Source organism: Grampus griseus (assembly GCF_964374135.1).
Source record: "Grampus griseus genome assembly, chromosome: 14".
In the NCBI taxonomy this organism is placed as follows: domain Eukaryota; kingdom Metazoa; phylum Chordata; class Mammalia; order Artiodactyla; family Delphinidae; genus Grampus; species Grampus griseus.
Genome location: NC_139008.1, coordinates 48,684,995 through 48,701,743, shown reverse-complemented (window position 1 = coordinate 48,701,743; position 16,749 = coordinate 48,684,995). Strand labels below are relative to the sequence as shown.

Here is a 16,749-nt window from a genome sequence, read left to right as displayed (position 1 = left end):
GATCTTTGAACAATAGAGTGCCCCAAGACTCAGTCCTTGTACCCGTTCTCTTTTCTAACTGCAGATTTCTCCTGATGATCTGACCTTGTCTCATTACTATATGTACATGTATATATGTGCAGCTGTGTGTATGTGCGTGTATGTGTGTATATATATATGTCATTTCCAACTGCTTCCTTGATCTTTCGCTTGGATGACCAAAGGCATCTCCAGCTTAACATGTCCAAAACTGAGCCCCCAATACTCCCTCCCTCTGTCCCTAACGTGTTTCCTTTATAGTCTTTCCCATCTCAGTAAATGACAACTCTATCCTTCCAGTGGCTCAAACCAAAAACCTGGGTATCGTTCATGACTTTTTCCTTCTGTATTCAATGAGTCAGCAAATTCATGATCCTACCTTCACAGGATATCCAGAATCTGACCACTCCTCACCTCCCCACAGCAACCACTCTGGTCTCAGCCACCACTGTCTCTCACCTTGATTGTTACGGGAGCCTCATGCCTTTTCCCTATGTCCCAGTTATTCATTACAGAGTGACAACCCATCCCAAAACAGAATGACATTAAACAACGACTATTTTGTTATGCTCATGGATTCTACTGGGTAGGAATTCAGAAAAGACTCAGTGGAGACAGCTCTTCCCTGTTCCAGGATATCTGGGGCCTCAATTGGCTGGACCTAGAACAGCTGAGCCAGGAGGATTTGCCTGCAAGATGGTGTCCTCACTACCATGTCCAAGCTGGGTCAGCTGAAAAAAAGGACAAGCCAGGATTGTGGGCAGGATTGCCTCAGACAACTTCTACAGCAGGGAGGGCTCTAGAGAGTTTTCTAGTAAGTGAAAACGTTTCATGGCCTTTTGTATCCTAGCCTTGAGTAAAAGCTGAAATTCTTACAGTGACCACAAGGAGCCATGGTTTGATCCTCACTGACTCATCTCCTTTTTCCCAGGGCTCAGTGTATTCCAGCAGCCCTGCATCCTCCCTCCTCAGGACATTCCCACATCCTCCCCCATTTGCACTTCCCAGAAATCCAGGTGCCTGCACCTCCCTTCTTTCAAGTCAAATATTACTCACAATCCTATAAAAATTGCAACATACTTTCTTCCTGACTCCCTTTCCTGATCTTGCTTGGTTCTTTAGTACTTAACACCATCTACACACACACACACACACACACACACACACACTTGAATTTATTTCCTATCTATTGTCTGCCTCTGGCTCTAGAATGGGAATTCCACCCAGGCAGAGATTTCTATCTCACTGCCAAATCCCCAGAACATATACCGGAGCCTGTACACAATAGGTGCTCAATAATAGTTGTGCAATGATTAAAGACTACCTGTTTTTACTAATCTAGTGTTTGTTAAAACTCGGATTTCAGTTTGTTTTGTTTATTTCAATTGCCATTTGCTGTTCACAGGCCTGGTTCTTTAAAAGACTGAAAAGCCCCACTCATATGATACACAAGCTTCTTGCAGATTTCAAAGCGTATAACCTCTTATTAATTAATACACTGATTAATTACTAATTTATTAGTAATTTACCTAATATTAATTAAAGGTTTCCCACCCTTTGTTGGAGAACATGACCACTATTCACTGCCTTCTTTTTAAAAATCACTAAATCACTAGATTTTTGTGTGACCAGGTAACTACGAGTTTTTATATCAATATCCAGATATTATGTATACTCTAAGTTTGGGGTCAGGGAATATGCTTTAAGGAGGTGGAACTTTTTGAAGGAGATGAAAATAGAAATTAAATATTATTGATTTATGCTGATGATTCTACTGCCTCTTAATAGGAGATGAAATATGCCTGGATTAGAAGGAAAATGACTAATACCTCAAGGTATATAGACCTGTCATCTGGTTTTAATAAAATTCTGCATTCTCAGGGTTGAATGTCCAAGAAAAATCAGAATAATCTGCTTCCCCATTCATAACCCTGTATATGAAATGATTTTTAAAATTTCATTTAACAAATTTTCCATCACACTATATGCTAGGAACTTTCTAAATACAAACTTATTTGATTCCCACAACCTTGTGACTTTAATGCTATTACTATCCCTATTTTTTATATGAGGCAACTGGTCATAGAAAAGTTAAGTGAGTTTGTCTAAGATTAAACCTCTAGTTAGTGCAGACTGACCCCAGGGTCTATGTCTTTATCACTAGAAAAAAAAAAAAAAGCCTTTTGTTCAAACATTTTATTGTAAATATTTGCAAACTTACAGAAAAATTAAAGAGTTCTACACTGAATACTCATATACCTACCACTTAGAAACTGCAGTTAACATTTTACTATATTTGTTTCATCACACGTTTGTCTGTCTCTCCGTCTCTCTATTCATCCATCAAACCATATGTTTGGTGCATTTCAAAGAAAGTTGGAGAATCAATAGACTTCACCCCTAAACTCTTCCACATGTGAATTATTAACCAGATTTCAATATTTGTCCATCGTTCTTTCTTTTTTCTTCTTTTGAGGCAAAATGTGCAGATAATTCCATTCAATGAATTTTGACCTACACTACCTTTCGATTTTTCTTGCTGGGAAAGGTTTCATTGTATAGTTTTGACTGTGCAAAAATTTTATAAAACCGTGAGCTGAATCAAGTGTAAATTCATCTATGAGATGAAAGACTCAGCAGGAGGCTACCTCACTCGAGAAACTCCCCTGTTGTACACCTAAAATCTGACGGGTTCAAGAGCCATTTTCCCTTTTTGTCTGGAGTATAATCCAGCTGGCAGGAAGGGAACTCACTGTAGAAATTCTTAAAATTCCATACCATGCTCTGTCTTCTTACACATGGAGGAATGAGTCTCAACAAAATGAAGTGACTGTCTCAGAGGTCACACCAGTGTGAGGCACCCTCCCCCACTCTGGTCTCTTGATACCCAGACCAAGGCCCTTTCTGGAAAGGTGCATTTGTTTCTGAAACCTCCAACCTGTGAAAGCAAACAGCCAGGGACTACAGTATTTGATGGCTCAGAGTGGTATCTGCTATTGCAAATTCTTTAGCTTCAATTTCAAAATTGATGATGCAAAGCTGCATTTGTCTCATGGAAGATGTAAAGACCTCTCGTATTTCCCAAAATAAGAGCCACGTGGAGAAAGCCTCCTTCTTTGCTTATCTTAGAAAAGCATGTCAGAGAAATCAGTATTAATTACAGTTAATGATTGCTGCCACACACAAGGTCCCACCACGTATTTACGCTTTTTGAAGTATTGTGAATTCTCACCTATCGCTTTCAAATTTCACGTATAAGGACCCAAGGTTCAAAGAGGTCAGATAATCACCCACACAGGTGGCAAGTAATAGGAGGATTTTCTGACCCCTAATATCACATAAATGGTTGCCATCTCCTGCCCTACTGTCCTAGTAAACTGAACCATCATATAGAGGTTGGGAGCCCGGCCTCCCCTTCGCACTGCCTGGGCTTGAATTTCAGCTTCACATCGGTCGCTCTATGACCTTGGGCAAGCAGCTTAATCTCTGTGCTTCAGTTTCCTTATCTGGAAGATGAGGATAATAGTAGTGCCTGACCAATAGAGTCGTTGTAAGAAGTAAATATGGTGGCGCATGCATGGCTTAGAATGATTTCTTTAAAAAGCAACCAACGTTTTGCCCCTTTAACCTTCAGCATCAACTATAATGATCCTTATATCCAACGTCTCATTGGACTCTCACAGCAATGCTGTGAAGTATTGAGTGCTACTGACCCATTTTGGGATGAAAAAAACAGAGCTAAGAAAGATAATGAGACCAAAGACACATGGATGATGGGGACAGAGCTGGACAAGAATCCCAGACATTTTTAACTCTAAGTTCAGGAATGTCTCAAAGGACTGGATACGTAGGTATTTTTCAAGCCCTTACTCAGTGCATACAACTCTGTCAACTGTTCCTTTACAAGAACAGGTAGGAAGTAAAAAAAAAAATCAGCACCTCTATTCTTCAGCAGATTAATTCACAGCAAGAGAAAAAGTGCTATTTTGGTTATTACACTTACTCAGAAGAGCAGATTTGGGAGTCAGTTTTAGTAATTTTTAGAAATCTGTAAGATTCTAAAAGTCTTGTAAAATGTTAGTTTCTACCTTAGATTTCCATAGCCAGGCAGCAAAGTGGTTTTACCTGGCACACCAGACAGCACAACTTCCTATAAATCTTTCTTTAAAAATCATTGACCTTTGTCTTTACATCCTCACGGCATGTAGCATGTGTACTCCCCGGAATTACCTTCTTCTGAGCCCTTGTACAGCCTCAACTTCATTTTCAAACACAGGCCATCATGAAAGCTTGCTTCCAGACCCAGCAGGGGAGCACAAGTCAATTAATTTCTTGGTTCCTTTGCTGAGTCTCCCCGAGGCAATGACATTGATGATGCGTTAAGGATTCTTAGGTCTTGCAACATGGCATGTTTCCCAGTCACCTACTCTGATAGTCTGAAGGAAACTAGGCTCCAGATCATCTCAAATACTGGAATAATCATGGTAGAAATGATCTCAGATCTCAGAGAAGCATGTTATCTCATTTTCTAGATCTTAGTGACACATTTCTCACTTAATAGAATAGAGAACAGAACTGAGGCACACTTGCCCATATCTCAAAATGGCCAATCCAGGGCAAGACGCACACCTGTCCACTGCCAGTTTCTAGAGCCTCTACACAATACTGCTTTTCATAGTACAGAATCCAAAACAAACCCCGAAGGAGCCCTTGGCAATAACAGCTTTTGCCAAACCATGCAAATAACTTAGGGGTACTTGGGAAAATCTCGAAACCGACGTAAGTTTTGACGGATTGGTTTGTAAGTTTATGCAAAAGGGGCTGGCATTTTGTCTATGGGGCTGTGCTTCCCATCGGTCAGTTCTTTGCAAAACCACTGAATCAGGTGTCTACAGACTAAGATACAGAAGTTCTCCACATAGTGACCTGGGAAAATGAGACAATGGCTGAAATAAATAGGTCATGAATGTCAGTTTTCTCTTTTTAAGTGTAATATTAATCTTTATACCAATCAGATGACCCATGCCTTGCACCCAGCCATTACTTAAGGCTCATAAATTATGATGGCTAAAAAAAAATGCCTGGAATTTTTAAATGGTTGATTCAGGAGTACAGGTAAAAATTAGTCAAGGCTAGCACTACTCTGGGAGAAGTTAATTCTTTTTCAACATTATATGCCACGTAAGAAAAGTTAATCAGATAATTATAGCTGTGACCATGGATGTTATCAGATGTTTTGGAAGCAAAGAAACAAATTGTTATGTTGTCATACTCTTGGGCAATTGGTTGTTTGGAGACATTATGCTTACTTTCCCAAGAAGCAAAATGTTTTCATGGAAAATCAAATATGCTCTGCCTTCCATGAACACCAAAGATTCCAGCCAAAAAAACTGTATACATTCAACTAAGCATCATCTCTTTAAGGACACATTCTGTCTTCAAAGGCAAGCAAAAGATGAGTCAGGTTATAGGTTGAAGATGAACCTAGGCTGCTCTTGATGTGCATAAATTGTGAGTGGTTTTATAGGGTGATAGGCAGAGGAGGGAAGGAGGCAAGGAGAATAGGTCTGTACAGCCATGAGCCAAATCCTGATAAACACACAGGGAAGGAAGAACAATGGAATCCTCGGCAACTTTCTCTCTTTCTGGGTAGGGGGATTTTCTGCTCCTTCAGGTTGTTGAATGGCAGACACTCTTTGGTCCATGTTTAGGGGATGAGAAGTTTTGGTTGGGGTCTAGAGATGGTAGTTCAGCATCATCAAGGTGCAAGAAGAAATTGTTTCAATTTGATTCAAAGAGAAAAACCATTGTTTCTAATCCAAGTTCAGTCCCCTGAGCTCAGCCAACCACGTTTTGTGTGCTTCCAGAGCCCCACCCTTTTTTTAACTCACCTATGAGTCATCAGCTGCCTGGCACGGGAAGGAGATGCTACAGTACACTCCCATGGCAAAGCACATCTCCCATGGCAAAGCACATCTCTGGTGTTGGTTCATTCTCATGCAGCTCAGGAAACACTTTCCTTTTGATTTTTGATCATAGGTTCAAAAGTTCAGGATCAATGGAGCGAGTATGTTTCATCAAATATTCTTCTGCAAGGGATACAAGAGAAACTTTATTTTATTTTATATTGGATTATAGTTGATTAACAATGGTATGTTAGTTTCAGGTGTACAGCAAAGTGATTCAGTTATACATATACTTGTATCTATTCTTTTTCAAATTCTATTCCCACTTAGGTTATTACAGAATATTGAGCAGAGTTCCCTGTGCTATACCGTAGGTCCTTGTTGGTTATCTATTTTAAATATAGCAGTGTGTATATGTCAATCCCAAACTCCCAATCTATCCCTCCACCCCCTATCCTGTTTCCCCCAGTAACCATAAGTTCATTCTCTAAGTCTGTGAGCTCTGTTTTGCAAGTAAGTTCATTTGTATAATCTTTTTTAAGATTCTGCATGTAAGAGATATCATATGATATTTATCTTTCTCAAAATTACCGACCATACAGCCATGAGTCACTGTGAATCATTGGTATGTCAGGGCTCCCTGAAGACCCATTCACATGCATGGCTTTGCAGGGGGCCTTTTGAAAACACGTATCAGATCAGGTTTTTAGACCGGCATTTGCTTACAGCTCGTCAATGGCTTCCCTTGTCAGGATCAAGGCTATGGTCCTAAGCTCAGTTTACGAGCTCTGCACAACTTCCTCGCTGATTCATCCATTGATTCATCAAAGATTTATTGGATACCTACTTCGTATCAGATGCCCTTCTAAGCCCTGGAGTACTAATGATGGACAAAGTGGATGGAGTTCCCCTTTTAGAACTGACCTACAGCCATGCCTGCCCCCTCACTACCCCTGCCAGCCCACCACCCTACCCGCTTCCCTCCCCACAGTTCTTTGGGTTCTTCCTCCTGCTGGGAACACTGCACCTCCTCAACTCCTACTGACTATTCAGATCTTATTTTAAGCATCATCTTCTTTAGGGAGGCCTTTCTCTTTTCCTGGACTAGGCCAGATCCCATCCTATCCGCTCCATAGGTCCCTGACTTATCCTTCATTTCCCTTTTTGTAAGTATTTGCTCTGGTCTGTATTTCCATCTAGACCAGGGGCTGGCAAACTTTCTCTGTAATGGGCCAGACAGTAAATATTTTCAGTTCTTTGGGACACGAAGTCCCTGTCTCAATTACTCAACTCTGCCTTTGCAGTGTGAAAGCAGCCATGGACAGCAATAAACAAACGGGTGTCACTGTGTTCCAATAAAACTTTATTTTGAAAGAAAATAGCAAAAGCAAGGGGTAGGCCAGATATGGCTTGTGGGCCATAATTTGCAGACCTCAGAACAACGGGACCTGCTGTGATGATGGAAATACTGTGTGACTGTCCCACCCAGTAAGGTAGCCACCAGCCATGTGTGGTTGTCCAACATTTGAAATGTGGCTCATGCAACTGTAACCTAAATCTCTAAATGTATTTAACTTGAATGATTTTAGTTTGAATGTAAGTAGCCACATGTGGCTAATGATTATTGTTTTGGACGGTTCACATATAGACTATGAGTGTCATGAGGTCAGGGGTTCTGTCCTTCCTGGTCACCACTGTGTCACCTGGACAGAGCACAGCAGCTAGCACAGAGTAGGTACTCAATATGTATTTGTTGGATGAATGAATGAACAAATATGCCTAGAGATGATCATACTAAGTGAAGTAGGACAGAGAAAGACAAATATCATATGATATCACTTATATGTGATATCTAAAAAAGGATACAAATGAACTTATTTACAAAACAGAAATAGACTCACAGATATAAAAGACAAACATGGTCACCAAAGGGGAAACGTGGGGGGAGGGATAAATTAGGAGTTTGGAATTAACAGATATACACTACTATATATAAAATAGATAACCAACAAGGACCTACTGTATGGCACAGGGAACTATATTCAATATCTTGTAATAACCTAAAATGGAAAAGAATGTGAAAAAGAATATATATATATATGTGTGTGTGTGTGTACAACTGAAGCACTTTGCTGAAACTAACACAACACTGTAAATCAACTGTACTGCAATTAAAAATGTAAATAAATAAAGGAAGGGAAAAAATGAACAAATGTATAAATATGGAATGACATTAGACTTCTGGGATGTTGCCACTGGAGACTTCTTGCTCTCTAATCCTGAAGAGTTGTATTTCTGTACACACGTTTTATCCCCACCTTAGTCCATGAGTTCCATGGGGATGGAAGCCATAAGAGAAACTACCTGAATGACCCAGTGCCTAGCACAGGTACAAGCACATGGTAGTCAGCCGTCCCATGAGTGTTGACAGCTGCCAGTATCCACCTGGGAAGGACAAGGAGTCAGCCCCATGGCTATTTCTGAAACATGTTCCAATCTGTCACATCTCAAAGATCTAACTTAGAGCTTCTTTCTGATTCAACCCTGGTGCTGTGCACTTTAGAAATTCAACTTCATCCTGACTTTGCCTGCTTTATAACCTTGGGGAAATTGCCTAATGCCCTGTGACTATCTTATTAAGTGAAGATAATTCTAATTCTATTACAGTTATCCACAACCTACCTCTTAGGAATATCATGTAAGTAAATAAAATCATGGCCACAAAAGCTTTGAGCACCTCAGAGATAAGCGCTGTTCTCACCTGGACTGAGAACATCATAACTGAACAAGAAGGTAGTAGGTAGTAGTTAATTTCAATGATATTAAAGCAACAATGCATTGTTTTCTCTGGTTTATCAGGATAACTTCAGAAAAGCTCTGTGCCTCTCAAGTGATCCAGCTGGTTGTGAGTAAAATTAGAAGATTGCAGTCATTGCAGGGTGGTGAAGGACAGCCACTTTGTTCCAAAGTTCAATTATGTCCAACTGACTTTAGGGCCTCCACCGCAGCTGTCATCCCAGGTAGGATCCTGGGATCCTACAAATCTTTCTTCCCTGCATTTCTTTTTCACTGCTCTTTGAAACAGAAAGTCTGACTTATCCTGCAGAGAAGGCCTGTTCAATTTCAGCAGGCACTACACACCACATCTCCAAGCAGGCAACACATGAGGTCCAGCCAGAAGTCCTTGCATGGTCCCATTCCTCTCGTTTCTACTCACTAACAAGTGCCCATGCTGGTTCTCCTGTCCTGGAAGGCCCTCACCTCCTTCCTCAACATTTTCCAGTCTTGGCTCTCTTTTTCTCTCTCATTCACTCAGTCCTACAACAGATTTTCATGGGGCACACTGCTAGGGACTCCATTTAGTCCTCTCCAAGCCATCCTCCCTTTTCTGTGAATCCCTGACTTCCCAATCTGGAAGTGTGGAAGGTGGGACTCTTCGTGGGCTTCCCTGACCTCTTTGCTAACTTCTCTGGTGGTGGATGGGAAAACCATGGGAAAGCAACTGAGCCTCTCAACGACTGAACTTGGGCATCATTACAAAGAAAGGTTGGAGTAGTTAATACATAAAGAACTTGTCCCCTCAAAAAGTTCCATGTTTATAATCTGTCTGTCTCTCTCGCTGACTTCTGTACTTCTTTCTGTCATGCACCACCTAACACTCAGAGATGCTCAATAACTCAAGAATTGAATCTTTGACAACTTCACCAGATTTATTGATTGACTGATTGATGATCCCATTCTATCTTTTTTTAAATTAAAGTACAGTTGATTTACAATGCTATACTAGTTTCAGGTGTACAACATAATGATTTGATATTTTTATAACTTATACTCCATTTAAAGTTATTATAAAATATCAGTTATATTCCCTGTGCTGTACATTACATCCTTGTGTCTTATTTATTTCATACATAGTAGTTTATACATCTTAATCACCTTCCCCTATCTTGCCCCTCCCCACTGCACTGGTAACCACTAGTTTGTTCTCTGTATCTATTAGTCTACTTCTGTTTTGTTATATTCATTTGTTTTACTTTTTTAGATTCCACATATAAATGAGAATATACATTATTTGTTTTTCTCTGTCTGACTTACTTCACTAAGTGTAATATCCTCCAGGTCTACCCATGTTGTTGCAAATGGCAAAATTTCATTATTTTTTTTATAGCTGAGTAATATTCCGTATATATATATATATATATATATATATATATATATATATATATATATATAGAGAGAGAGAGAGAGAGAGAGAGAGAGAGAGAGAGAGAGAGAGAGAGACTCATACATTGGGGTACATATATCTTTTCAAATCAGTGTTTTCATTTTCTTTGGATAATTACCCAGGAGTGGGACTGCTGGATCATATTGTTGTTCTATTTTTAGTTTTTTGAGGAACCTCCATGCTGTTTTCCATAGTGGCTGCACCAGTTTACATTCCCCAGATTTAAATTTGAATGTTGGCCAGTGCAGACAGGTCCTGATGCACCCTTTTGCTTGGGGAGGTAACTCAGTTCTCAGACTTCTTCCAAACGCTTCTAAACAAGATTTAGACATGAAAGAATTTTAACACAATTCTTATAGTATCTATTCATTAAGGTAATACTAGATGACATAAAAAATGAGCCACCACATCTCAGTGGCATAACCCAATAGAAGTTTATTTCTCACTCATATTAAGTCTTATGGGCAGTGGCAGGAAGCTGGAGGGGGAGGAGGTGAAGACTCTGCTCCACACAGTAATTCAGGGCACCTGGCTGACAAAGCTCTGCAGACGACGCTGTGTGGCTTCCAAGGTCACCTTGGCCATCAGAATTCAGATGACAATAGGGGAGAGAGAGAAAGAGATGGATCGTGAGAGAAGCTCTTGTGGGCCAGGCACAGAAATGGCACATTTCACTTCTACCAACTTCACATTGATCAGTCGTACATGTGTCTGCAAGGGACGTGGGGCATGTAGCCTGGCCATGAGAAAGAGGAGAGGGAAATGGTCTGATGCACAGCCAGTCTCCACCACAATGGACAATAGTGTGAAAATATTTGAAATATTCAGAAGGCCTGAGTGAGAGATAATAAAAGCTATTATTTTTTGCAAGTGATCCTTTATTTTCTGTCCTTTTATTAAAAACTTTTTCTTCCTAAAAATAGTATTGTAATACAATGTTGTGAGTGTTATAATGGTATTTTGTAGTGATAACACCTAGCCTGGATCTTTTTAAGAAGTGAAGCCAGGAGCTTCCCTGGTGGCGCAGTGGTTGAGAGTCCACCTGCCGATGCAGGGAACACGGGTTCGTGCCCCGGTCCGGGAAGATCCCACATGCCGTGGAGAGGCTGGGCCCGTGAGCCATGGCCACTGAGCCTGCGCATCCGGAGCCTGTGCTCCGCAAAGGGAGAGGCCACAGCAGTGAGAGGCCCACATACCGAAAAAAAAAAAAAAAAAAAAAAAAAGAAGTGAAGCCAGAACTGGGTCTTAAACAGTGGATATTAGGCAAGCCAAGGTGTCTATGTGTGTGGGGTGGTGGTGAGAGGTGGGGGGCAGCAGAGGACAGTTAGGAAAAGGACAGTTACCTGGCTACAGGGCCAGGTAAGGAAAAGAGGAAAACCCACCGATCCTCACAGGATGGCGTTGAACGTCCTGGAAGTTTCTCTTTTTATATGTGCCTATGTGACTTAGCCATCCTCTAAGTCAGCCCAAGGGGTTCATTTGTGAGCACATTAAATCAAGGTTCTGAAGTCACCCACACTGGATGCCCTTCACTCACCCTTCTTCGTCTACGGTGCCCTTAAAATCAGGGGGTCCCAAATTTTGGTCCCAAGCTTCCTGCTCTTCTTTTTATTTTGTGCTTTATCACATTTGCCTTTAACCGTGGTTCACGCTGGGCCTCAGAGTAGTTGAGTCCTAGATCGTATACGTCAGCTAGGCCTTTCTCTTTTCCTGCATCTCTAACTGCCCCCAAATACCCCCACTTACGCAAGCAGACACAACCCCAACTCAGCAGGTCCCGTGCACACTCATTGTCTTCCCCCACAAGCAGTCCTCCTTCTAATCTCCGCTTTCTTCTTATCCACATTCCTATAACACTCCTCGCAGATACTGTCATGACCTCTTCCTTGACCTCATACCGAACCAGTCACAAAAGTTAGTCAAACCTCTTTCATGAGGCTCTCAGCCCCTTTCGCTAGAGTCTGGACAACTCCAGGAAGGAGGTAAGCCCCTTGGGTATCCCCATGATGTGGAAAGAACCAGAAGGTGGAGCTTAACTGGGCCAGGAAGTCACCAGGCATGCTAGAGATGGATGCAGTTCAAAGGTCACAGACAGAACAGAACCCAGGAAGGGAGCCAAAGTTTCACACTAGACTAGGAAGATTGGCCATCCATCAGACCTACGACTGGTGTGAGGGCATAGAGGGAGGTCAAGAACTCAGGAGCAGGGACGGGGTCTGTCATCTTGGAATTCCCAGAACCTAGCATGTTGATGGTTCATGCAAGACATCCAATTAGTGCCCTATGTTCCCAAATACAAGGTATTTGTTATATTCTTTCCTTCACCTTCCATTCAAGACCTCATATTATGCAATGCTCTCTCACTTTAATTATTTTAAACCACCCGGTAGCATTTGGGGAAGATATTAGACAAAAGCAACATCCATTAATGTTAGCTTGGTTTGTCTGGAGAAGACATTGTTGCCAAAACGCGGCCTCTGTGCTCTGGTGCTGAATAGAAACGTGGAGACAGACTTTTGGGTAAAGTAGAAAATAATAGCTTTATTGCTTTGCCAGGCAAAGGGGGTCACGGCGGGCTAATGCCTGCCAAACTGTGTGTCCCATCCTGGAAGGGGTAGTGAGAAGTCTTACAGTGTTCAAAAAGCAGGGCATGGTCAGCTCATGGTCGTTCTTCTGACTGGTCGGTGGTGAGGTAATGAGGAATCAGCATCAACGACCTCCTGGTTCCAACTGGTCTGGAGTCTACGTGCTGTGGGCAGCATACAGTTAACTTCTCCCACCTGCTGGGGGCTTCAGTATCTGCAAAACAGCTCAAAGGACATGGCTCAGAATATTATCTATAGTCCTTGAGGAAGAACTAAAGGTCCTTGAGTTTGTTTAATGACTAAAGTATTATTATTTTGTCTTGCTTGACTGTTTTCCTTTCTGCATTTTCTCACTTCTCTGATTAAATTTATTCTTTGACTAAAGTTTTCCTACAGAAAAACAGCAGGTGGATGACATGGGATGGGTCTATTCTGGGAAGGCCGCATAGGGCCCTGCTCAGTTACAACACTGATATAATGGATAATAAGGAGTTAAGGAATTTTAATAAGATTTAATAATATTTTGTGGGCTTTTGACTGAGCAATTCAAGTGTAAAATCTCATTATAAAAGGGCTTTTTAAAAGTTACTTTAAAAACAAGTAATATAAATAAAAAATATTCATCTATCAGATAGATTGTTTTTTTGATTGTCACATATTTTGTGGCTTGGGATAAAACTTCCAGGGACTGTCACACAGATTCCAAAAATACTGCATCTCAAATAGAATAGAGGAAATAAAGGCAATATAGTCTAGAAAACTGTGTTTGTGGAATCTAATAGTGCTTACAGTATGAGAGTAGCAAAAACATTATTTCTAATTAACATAATTTTTATATAATACATCATTTAAAATATATATGTGTAAGCTAAATTAATAAATTAAGTATTAGTAGACAAATGACACTGTAAATCACTAAAAATGGTCAAAACACTTCTTATGGATCATCTCATTGGGAAATAGGGAATCCAAGGATTGTATTATATTTGTTGAATAAAAATATGAATAAATGTATAAATATTTATTAAAGATGAAAACTTAATTAGTAGTGTTAAGAATAATTTATTCACTAATGCATTGAGCAAACATTGAGCTACCATGTGAAAATCAATTAAGCAGGAATAAGAATGGTTTGATATTAAAAGTCTACTTTCCACCGGCATGGTGACACCTAAAATAAATGAGAGAAATATTTACTTTGACTTTTTATTATGAAAATTTTCAAACATGCAGAAAAATGAAAAAATAATATAACAATCACCCACCCGTATAACCTCCATCTAGATTCAACATTTTCCCAAAATTGCTTTATGTATGTGTTTAATTTTTGATGAACCATTTGAAAGAAAATTAGAACTGTTATAACACTTCACCCTCCTTAATCCTTCAGCATGCATTGACAAAGATTAAAGCATCCTCCCACATAACTATACTACTACTCTCACTCTTAACAAAATTAACTCCTCAATAATATATATTTCCAGTACACATTTGGATTTCCACAGTTGTTCAAAATATGTTTTTTTTACCAGTTTTTTTTACAAACAACAGAAAAAGAGGATCTAATGAAAGAATACACAGTGCACTTGGGTGTCTCTTAAGTTCCCTCCCCCACTCTTTACTCTCTTTTTTTCCAGCTTGATTGAGGTATAGTTAATAACTAATAGTTGTATGTACTTGAGGTGTACGTGACTTGATATATGTATACGTTATGAAATTATTACCGCAATCAAGCTAATTAACACATCTATCACCTCACCTACCTACCTGTGTGTGTGTGTGTGTGTGTGTGTCTGCATGTGATGAGAACACTTTAGATCTGCTGTTTTAGCAAATTTCAACTATACTATACAATATTACTACCTATAGGTACCATGCTGTACATTAGCTCCCCGGAACTTCTTCAGGTTATAACTGAAGGCTTGTACCCTTTGACCAACACCTCCCTGTTTTCCCCACCCACTGTCTGGTAATCACCAGTCTACTCTCTGTTTCTGTGAGTTCAGCTTTTTTAGATTTCACATATAAGTGAGATAAGGCAGTATTTGGCTTCTTGAGTCTGGCTTGTTTCACTTAGCATAACATACTCTAGGTTCATCTATGTTTTACAAATGACTGAATTTTCTTTTGTTTGTGTGGCTGAAAAATATTCATGTGTGTGTGTACAAAACCCACATTTTCTTTATCCATTCATCCGTCAATACACACTTAGATCATTTCTGTATCTCAGCTGCTGTGAAAAATGCTGCAGTGAACATGGAAGTGCAAATATCTCTTCAAGATACTGATTTCATTTCCTATGAATATATGCCCAAAAGTGGGATTGCTGGATCATATGGTAATTGTTTTAATTTTTGGAGGAAACTTCATACAGTTTTCCATAATGATTGTACCAGTTTACATTCCCACTAGCAGTCCACAAGGGCTCCCTTTTCTCCACATCCTCACCAGCATTTGTTATCTCTCTTTTTTTTGGTAACAGCCAGGCTAGCAGGTGTCAGGTGATATCTAATTGTGATTTTAATTTGCATTCCCTGATGATTAGTGATGTTGAGCACCTTTTCATATAACTGCTAGCCACTTGGATGTCATCTTTGGGAAAATGTCTATTCAGGTTCTCCTCCCATTTTTAATTGGATTATGTGTTTTTTACTTGTATGAGTTCCTTATATATTTTGGGTATTAACCTATTATCAGATATATGGTTTGCAAATATTTTCTCTCATTCTGTAGGTTGCATTTTCATTTCATTGATCATTTCTCTTGCTGTGCAAAAGCTTTTTGGTTTGATGTAGTCCCACTTGTTTATGTTTTGCTTTTAAAGACCAAGCCAATTGTCATATAAAAAGTCCCACATTGTGGATTATCTGTTTCCTCATGAAGTCATTTACCTGATATTTCTTGTAAAATGGAAGTCAGATATTAGAGCTTGACTAAATTCAGGTTAAATATGTCATCAGTGTATTAAATATTACATCACAACAAGAGCATAGAGTGGTGAGTTGTTCTAACATCTGTGATGTAATTTGATCACCTGGCTGAGGTGTAACCCCAAGTTTGTGTTTGGGGAGTAACTAATAGGGTTATACATTGGCATCTTGCAAAAACCCTATTCCTTATTAATTTTTCACTTAATGGATTTAGAATCTGTTGAGAATTTTTGCCTGAATTAATTATTTCATTAGGATTTGTGAAATAAAATGTACATTGCTGATTACCCTCTTCAATGATCAGTTTCCAATTTTCTCCAAGCAGTTTTTCAAATCTTAAATATGTTCTTTGAAAGGTAAAAGGTCAAAAGTCCAAAATTTTTAATATCATAGTTTATTGTAATGGAAGAGTAGTAATTTTCCACTTTCTTTTGTCTTTTCAGCAAAATGGAAATTCAAATTTTTATAAGCCAATGGTTGAATCCTTTGAGGAAGCACCTCTACATGTTATGGTTTTCACTTACTTGGGATATGGAATTGGAACGCTGTTTGGCTATCTCAGAGATTTTTTGAGAAACTGGGGAATAGAAAAATGCAATGCAGCCATAGAGAGAGAAAAGCAAAAAGTACGTATGAACACCTCCCTGGGTCTTTGTCAATGCCAATTCTTCTGTAAAGTGTTCTCACAAGTGGTGATGTGTGTACAGATCCTAAAAAGAGTGATACTCTCAGGAACTATCCAGGGTAAATTCTATTCCTCTGCACCCCATAAACCCCCAAACATTCCCTGTGTATTCACGCACTTGTTTTTTACAAACATTTATTGAGCAACTACTATTTGCCAGACTGAACTAAAGGTTTTCTTGTAAATTATCATATTTAATTTTTATAATGATATAGATATTAAAATAGCATTTTAAAGGTGAAAAATCAAAATATAAGAGTGAGGACACATGAGTGGAACTTTATTCTGGTCTTCTAGGTGTCAGTTGAGTATTATTTATGTTCTATCCTGGAAGAGGAAAGAGTGTTTGAGTGAAATGTGGGACTTTTATTTCATCTAGGTCAGTTTCTCAACTTTGGCA

At 39.6% G+C, this 16,749-nt stretch overlaps 1 protein-coding gene across 1 annotated transcript in view; it reads left to right on the top strand.

Moving 5' to 3' along the window:
* SPTLC3 (serine palmitoyltransferase long chain base subunit 3) overlaps positions 1-16,749 on the top strand; it is a gene marked incomplete at both ends in the record, with an annotated part of 125,259 nt that overhangs the window by 5,334 nt on the left and 103,176 nt on the right. Inside the window, one exon of the mRNA XM_082671639.1 lies at positions 16,108-16,290. Within this exon, the coding sequence (XP_082527765.1) occupies positions 16,108-16,290 (183 nt within the window). The remainder of the gene's footprint in view (positions 1-16,107; positions 16,291-16,749) is intronic.